General features: G+C 49.8%; 1 protein-coding gene across 1 annotated transcript; it reads left to right on the top strand.

Annotated features, from left to right (window-relative positions):
• Window positions 1-6,062: 6,062 nt before the first annotated feature.
• On the top strand, window positions 6,063-7,326 carry FITM1 (fat storage inducing transmembrane protein 1). Its single transcript, XM_049768388.1, has 2 exons — window positions 6,063-6,328; window positions 6,714-7,326. The coding sequence occupies exons 1-2, from the start codon at window positions 6,063-6,065 to the stop codon at window positions 7,324-7,326; spliced, it is 879 nt and encodes a 292-aa protein (XP_049624345.1).

Genomic DNA, 7,326 nt, shown 5'->3' with positions numbered 1-7,326 from the left:
GTTAGTGCTGGTCACTGTCTCACCCACTCTTTCCCTGTCTAATGTCCTTTATCCTCCCACTTCCAGAAAAGTGTCTCAACAAAGCCTTTGGATATGTACCTCTGTGGGAGAAAATACCCCTTTGATACCCTAAGATCAAGGGAAATAGAAAAATTATTTATTAACTCAGCTTGGCAAGAGACAGTACCTCAATGACCTCAAAAACCTCAGCAAGGAGAAATCAACACATTGGAGATTTGAATGCAATAAAATTTTAGCACATTGAAATAACACACCTGAGCTAGCTCTTCTGCTCTTGGGGATATAGAACTTGTCCTGTCAGAAAAAACTAACGCAGAGTGAACCTGGTAGGCACAGATGTCAGGCTCCAACTGGGTACTTCCAACTTGTGATCTCCGCAATGAGGGAATGGAGCAGCACAGAGGTCAATTGCTTGCCCAAGGCCACCTGTGGGCACGAAGAGAGCTTGGGTCTCAGCCAGCTCTGATCTGTGCATGTCTCCCACATTTTATTATCTCTAAGCCAATTTGGTGTGTGGGGGGAGGGTTGAGATCACATTCTATGGTGCTTAAGGGCTGTTCTTGGATCTGTGCTCAGGAATCACTCCTGGTAGTGTCAGGGATCTACCTGCATCAGCAAATAAGTGCCTTAACACTTGAATTGACTGTCCCTAGCCTCTCTTCCTAAATAGACTGGAATATGCAACAAAATGGTAAAGGGCAGGTACCTATTTCAAAGTAAGGACCTTTTGTAAAATGGATTTTTTTTTTTGTTGTTGTTGGTGCTAGAGTGATAACATTGCGGTATTGCATTTACCTTGCACGCAGATGATCTGGGACAGACCCAGGTTCAATCCCGGGCATACCATATTGTCCCCCAAGCTGGCCAGGAGCGATTTCTGAATGCAAAGCCAAGAATAAACCCTGTGTGCTGCCGGGTGTGGCCAGAAAAATAAGTTGTGTTTTTGGTTGGGCCAGTGGGTAGAGCATTTGCCTTGCACACAGCTGACCTGGGTTTGATTCCTGGCATCCCATATGTTCCCCCGAGCCTGCCAGGAATGGTTTCTGAGAGTAGAGCCAGGAGTAATTTCTGAGTGCCACTGGATGTGACTCCCCCCAAAAAATGTTTTTGTTTCAGGCAACACCCAGTGTATTTGTGTGTTGCTGCTCCCAATTAGCACTTGAGTCCTGAGTGACTAGGGCTAGGCAATGCTGGGGACCATATACAGTGCAGAGGATCAAACTCAGGGCTTTAGCATATAATAAATGTTCTCTAGTTCTTGAAGCTAATTCTCTGCCTCCTCCCTTAAAAAGAAAAGAGGGGCTGGCGAGGTGGCGCTAGAGGTAAGGGGTCTGCCTTGCAAGCGCTAACCAAGGAAGAACTGCGTTCCATCCCCCCAAGCCAGGGGCGATTTCTGAGCACTTAGCCAGGAGTAACCCCTGAGCATCAAACGGGTGTGGCCCAAAAAACCAAAAAAAAACAAAAAAAAAAAAGAAAGAAAAAGGTATTATTGGAGCAACAGTACAGCAGGTAGGGTGTTTGCCTTGCATGTAGTCAACCTGATTTGATCTCCAACATCTCATGGTCCCCTGATTACTAGGAGTGATTCCTGAGTGCAGAGTAAGGAGTAACCCCTGAACAGGTGTGGCCCCAAAACAAAGTGTGTGTGTGTGTGTGTGTGTGTGTGTGTGTGTACGTGAGAGAGAGAGAGAGAGAGAGAGAGAGAGAGAGAGAGAGAGAGAGAGAGAGAGAGAGAGAGTGTATTGTGAACCCTACCTCAGGAATATCGCCTGAGCATCAATAGGTATGGCTCCTGTTTAAAAAAAGTTCCTGGGCCAGAGAGATAGCACAGTGGTAGGGCGTTTGCCTTGCAAGTGGTTAATGCAGGACCACTGGTGGTTCGAATCCCAGCATTCCATATGTTTACAGCAGGCAGGGTGCTTTCCTTGCATGTGGCCTACCTGGGTTCCATCCCTGGGACCCCATATGGTCCCTTGAACCCGGTCAGGAGTGATTCCTTAGCAAAATACAAATACCACCAAAATACAGTGAAAACTTATTTTGTTTGTTTTAGGTCATATCCAGCTGTATTAGGGTATTGCTTTTGAATGAGGGACCATGCAGAATCAGGAATTGAACTTGGTTTGGCTATAGGCAAAGCAGTTCATTGAACTATCTATCCAATACTGAAAATCTTAATATCAATTTAAAAGTGTTTGAGGGGGTCCGAGCAGTAGGGTGTTTGCCTCACACACAGTCAATTTAGGATGGACCTTGGTTCGATCCCTGGTGACATATGGTCCTCTGAGCCAGTAGCGATTTCTGAGCCAGGAGTAACCCCTGAGAGTCACAGAGTGTAGCCCAAAAAGCAAAATAAATAAATAGATGTGTTTGAGGGTTAGAAAGATAGTAGATAGTGTAGGAAGTAAATCACTTGTCTACTTTGTGGCTGACCTTGACCTATCCTCAGCACTAAATATGAAACCCTGACTACCACCAGGAGTCACTCCTGAGCACAGAACTGGAAGCCCCCTGAGCTTCACAGAGAGGTGGCCTCACTTTTTTCAAAAGCGAAGTGATTTCAGGGCCAGAGTGATAGCATATGGTAGGGCATTTGCCTTGCACAAGGCCAACCCAGGTTTGATCCCTGGCATCCTATATGTTCCCACAAGCCTGCCAGGCATGATTTTTGAATGCAGGACCAGCAATAATGCCTGAGCATGGCCAGGTATGACTCCAAAAAAAAGTGAAGTGATTTAGTCAGCCTTCATGTAGAAAATCCATGGGCAAGAACCATGCCAATTAATAGACTGGAATCTGGAAGCAATGTGTTTGATTTAGAAATTTTATGGTGGCACTAGAGGTAAGGTGTCTGCCTTGCCAGCGCTAGCCTAAGAAGGACCGTGGTTCGATCCCCCAGCGTCCCATATGGTCCCCCAAGCCTGGAGCGACTTCTGAGCGCATAGCCAGGAGTAATCCCTGAGCATCACCGGGTGTGGCCCAAAAAGCAAAAAAAAGAAAGAAGTTACACGTGGAGCCGGAGAGATAGCATGGAGGTAAGGCATTTGCCTTGCATGCAGAAGGTTCGTGGTTCAAATCCCGGCATCCCATATAGTCCCCCGAGCCTGCCAGGAGCAATTTCTGAGCATAGAGCCAGGAGTAACCCCCCTCAGCGCTGCCAGGTGTGACCTCAAAACCAAAAAAAAATTTTTATCATGGGGTAAAGGTTTTTAGGCTTTGCCCGCGCTAGCCTAAGACGGACCATGGTTTGATCCCCCAGTGTCTCATGGTCCCCCAAGCAAGGAGCAATTTCTGAGCACATAGCCAGGAGTCACATAGCATATAGCCTGAGTGTCACCTGGTGTGGCCCAAAAACAAAACAAAAATAATTTATCGTTTACAGGTAAAGGCATTGATGTCTAAGGAATGGTGATCAGTTTCTCTAAAGCAGTGCTTCTCAATTATTTTCTGTCATGCCCCCCTAGGAAGAAGAAAACATTTTCGCGACTGTATATAGTATCTTTATTTAAAAAAAAAATCTTTAACCCACAAAACAAAAATATATAAAATAATTTGAGCTGCTTTTTTAATCAGAGGTGCTGTCTGGATTAATGGCTACAATGAGCACCTCTTGCAATGTATAGCTTTTCGAATCGGGGTTTGAAGCAGGACACAGAAACTCTCAGCTCCAGAGACATACGGAGACATAAACACGGGGCTTAGCTTGTTATGACAGTGTTTACTGAGGTCAAACGCGCCCCACCCCTGGAGGGGCATGCCCTATTTGAGAAGCACTGCTCTAAAGTCACATATTTCTGTCAAGAGCCGAGGTGTCTTGCTTAACTATCCCAGCTCCCTTTGTTCTCTGAAATCTTGCCACTAGTTTTGAGCAATGAGGAAGGACATAAAGGAACCTCCAAACAGTTACTGAATAGCTGGGACTGGGACTTCGTGGTCTACGGAGTTGTGCTCTACATTGGTGCTTTATTTTAGTACCAGTGAGAAAGCTAGGAGAGAAGCCTTCCTGAGGTAGACTGAAGTTAAGGCTCATTTGTTTCATTCTCAGATTTCATTTTTTTTTTTTTTTTTTTTTGGTTTTTGGGTCTCACCCGGCAATGCTCAGGGGTTACTCCTGGCTCCATGCTCAGAAATAGCTCCTGGCAAGCACGGGGGACCATATGGGACGCCGGGATTCGAACCGATGACCTTCTACATGAAAGGCAAACGCCTTATCGCCATGCTATCTCTCCGGCCCCCTGTCTCAGATTGAATCCCAAACTATAATTTCCCTTCATCAGTCTTAGCCTCTGTCCTTACTCTGGTCATTTGGGTTTCATGTGTTGGCCATCACAGTAAATGCACAGATGACTGGTCCCCCTTTAGATCTCATGTCTCGAGCATCACACAGCCATCTCAATTTATACTGGAGTCACATCAGTCAGACAAAGCCCAGGACTGGAGACTGGAGAGATATTCAATAGGCTGAGCACATGTTTTGGAGGTCCAGGTTCAATCCCTTGCACTGCATGATGTGCTGAGCATGGAATCACCAGGAGTCACTCCTGAGAACGACCAAGTGTGTCAAAACACACACACACACACACACACACACACACACACACACACACACCCTCAAACATAGGATTGAGTTGGATTAAAGCACACTGAAGTGGGTCGCCCTGCTGGTATGCTCCTCAGAACTGACTGGGATCTAGCACCATCTTCCTGAGACATTCTGCTCACAAATTAAAAGAGGAACCACCACCGGACAAAGGAGGCTGACAGCAATTTTTTTTTTTTTTGGTTTTTGGTTTTTTGGGTCACACCCGATAGTGCTCAGGGGTTACTCCTGGCTCGGCTCAGAAATCGTCCTTGGCAGGCACGAGGGACTATATGGGATGCCAGGATTCAAACCACTGTCCTTCTGGATGTAGGGCAAATGCCCTACCACCATGCTATCTCTCAGGCCCCGCTGACAGAATTTTTTTTTATTTTGGATTTTCAGGCCATACCCGTTTGATGCTCAGGGGTTACTCCAGGCTAAGTGCTCAGAAATTGCCCCTGGCTTGGGGGGACCATATGGGACGCGGGGGATCGAACTGCGGTCCTTCCTTGGCTAGCAAGGCAGACACCTTACCTCTAGTGCCACCTCACCGGCCCCTAGGCTGACAGAATTTTTTTTTTTTTTTTTTTTTTTTTTGGTTTTTGGGCCACACCCAGCGGTGCTCAGGGGTTACTCCTGGCTATCTGCTCAGAAATAGCTGCTGGCAGGCACGGGGGACCATATGGGACACTGGGATTCGAACCAACCACCTTTGGTCCTGGATCGGCTGCTTGCAAGGCAAAAGCCGCTGTGCTATCTCTCCGGGCCCGGCTGACAGAATTTTTAAAAGCTGTTTCCAAGGGCCCCGAGAGAGTATAGCAGGTAGAATGTTTGCCTTGCATACATCAATACAGGCTCTATCCCCAGCACTACATCTGGTCCTCTGAACCCACCAGGAGTGATTCATGAGTGCAGAGCTAGAAATACCCCTAAGCATCACCAGGTGTGACCCGAAAGAAACATAAATTCTACTTCCAATGTTAGCTGGTTTTATTCCTATGACCTTTGGGTTCCCTGTGAAATAAATCCATGATTCATGATTCAGTTGGGGAGGGGTAGTGGGATTTTGACTTTATCAGGTAGAGCCAAGTAGTTCATGGACTGAATGGAGATGGTCCTAGACAGCAGGTTGGTACCTGAAACATGAACTGGAACGTGGTTGGAGCTGGGGACAGGGACGTAAGTGCCCAGGGGACATGCTCACAGGAGCAATCTCAGGTCACTGTGAGGACACACACCCCAAACTCCCATCGACCCTGCTGACGTGGCAGCACTGCCCTTCCAACCCCCCTGGATCCGAGGCCCCCCGCCCTCTCCCCCACTCCGCCTGCCAGCTGCCAGCAGGGCTCTGCCCTGTGTCTGTCACACCTGTCACTGCCAGTCTTCCTCCGGGGGGGGCCCCATCAGCCCCTCCTCAGCCACCCAGCAGAGCAAGCAGTTAGTGGGGAGGGGAGGGAACATGGAGCGGGGGCCGACGGTGGGGGCAGGGCGAGGGGTCTGGGCTGGGATCCTGGCCCTGTTGGGTGGCCTGCTCAAGGTGCTGCTCTGGGTGGCCTCCGCTTTGCTGTACTTTGGGAGCGAACAGGCTGCCCGCCTGCTGGGCAGCCCCTGCTTACAGCGTCTCTACCATGCCTGGTTGGCAGCCGTGGTCATCTTCGGGCCCCTTCTGCAGTTCCATGTCAATCCTCGGACCATCTTCGCCAGCCATGGCAACTTCTTCAACATGTGAGTCCACCAGAAGCTGTATGCCGGAGGCCATGGGCGCTGGTTCCCAACTCCCTCCTCCAGGCTCCTGTCCTCCTGCTTGGCCCCAAGCTAAAAATAGCTGAGAGGTTGATGAAGGTCGGGGGAGGGGGATGGGGAGGAGAATAGAATAAGGGGGTATAGGAGAGCTGGGCAGAACAGTAAGTCAGGACCCTAAATGAATGGCTGAATGGGTCTCTGAGGAGATGGCAGAATTTATATGGGTTGTGGAGCTAGAGGGAGAGTAGGGAGAACCAGGCAGAGATCCCTGAAACAATGACATGGGGTGGGGTGGCTCTGCAGGAACCCAGTGATGGGCCTCATGGTGTGGAGAGTCTCAGTATGGTTCCTTCTGCTCTTCCCACAGAAAGTTCGTGAACTCTGCATGGGGCTGGACATGCACCTTCCTGGGAGGGTTTGTGCTGCTGGTGGTGTTCCTGGCCACAAGGCGTGTGGCTGTGACCGCCCGACACCTGAGCCGGCTGGTGGTAGGGGCAGCGGTGTGGCGGGGGGCCGGCAGGGCCTTTCTGCTCATAGAGGACCTCACCGGCTCCTGTTTCGAGCCTCTGCCGCAGGGCCTGCTGCTCCATGAGCTGCCAGACCGCCGCAGCTGCCTAGCTGCTGGCCATCAGTGGCGGGGCTACACGGTCTCTTCCCACACCTTCCTGCTCACCTTCTGCTGCCTGCTCATGGCTGAAGAAGCAGCAGTATTCGCCAAGTACCTGGCCCACGGGCTGCCCGCAGGCACACCTCTGCGCCTGGTCTTCCTGCTCAACGTACTGCTACTGGGCCTCTGGAACTTTCTGCTGCTCTGCACCGTCATTTATTTCCACCAGTACACACACAAGGTGGTGGGTGCTGCTGTGGGCACCTTTGCTTGGTATCTCACCTATGGTAGCTGGTATCATCAGCCCTGGTCTCCAGGGAGCCCAGGCCATGGGCTCTTCCCGCGGGCCCGTTCTGCACGCAAGCATAACTGA

Source organism: Suncus etruscus, chromosome 2, assembly GCF_024139225.1.
Source record: "Suncus etruscus isolate mSunEtr1 chromosome 2, mSunEtr1.pri.cur, whole genome shotgun sequence".
Taxonomy (NCBI): domain Eukaryota; kingdom Metazoa; phylum Chordata; class Mammalia; order Eulipotyphla; family Soricidae; genus Suncus; species Suncus etruscus.
This window is presented reverse-complemented; position numbering and strand designations above follow the sequence as displayed.

Coding starts and splice junctions, on each gene's coding strand:
- FITM1 (XM_049768388.1), top strand. CDS start 6,063: ATGGAGCGGGGGCCGACGGTGGGGGCAGGGCGAGGGGTCTGGGCTGGG. Junction 6,329..6,713: donor CATGGCAACTTCTTCAACAT/GTGAGTCCACCA, acceptor CTCTTCCCACAG/AAAGTTCGTGAACTCTGCAT.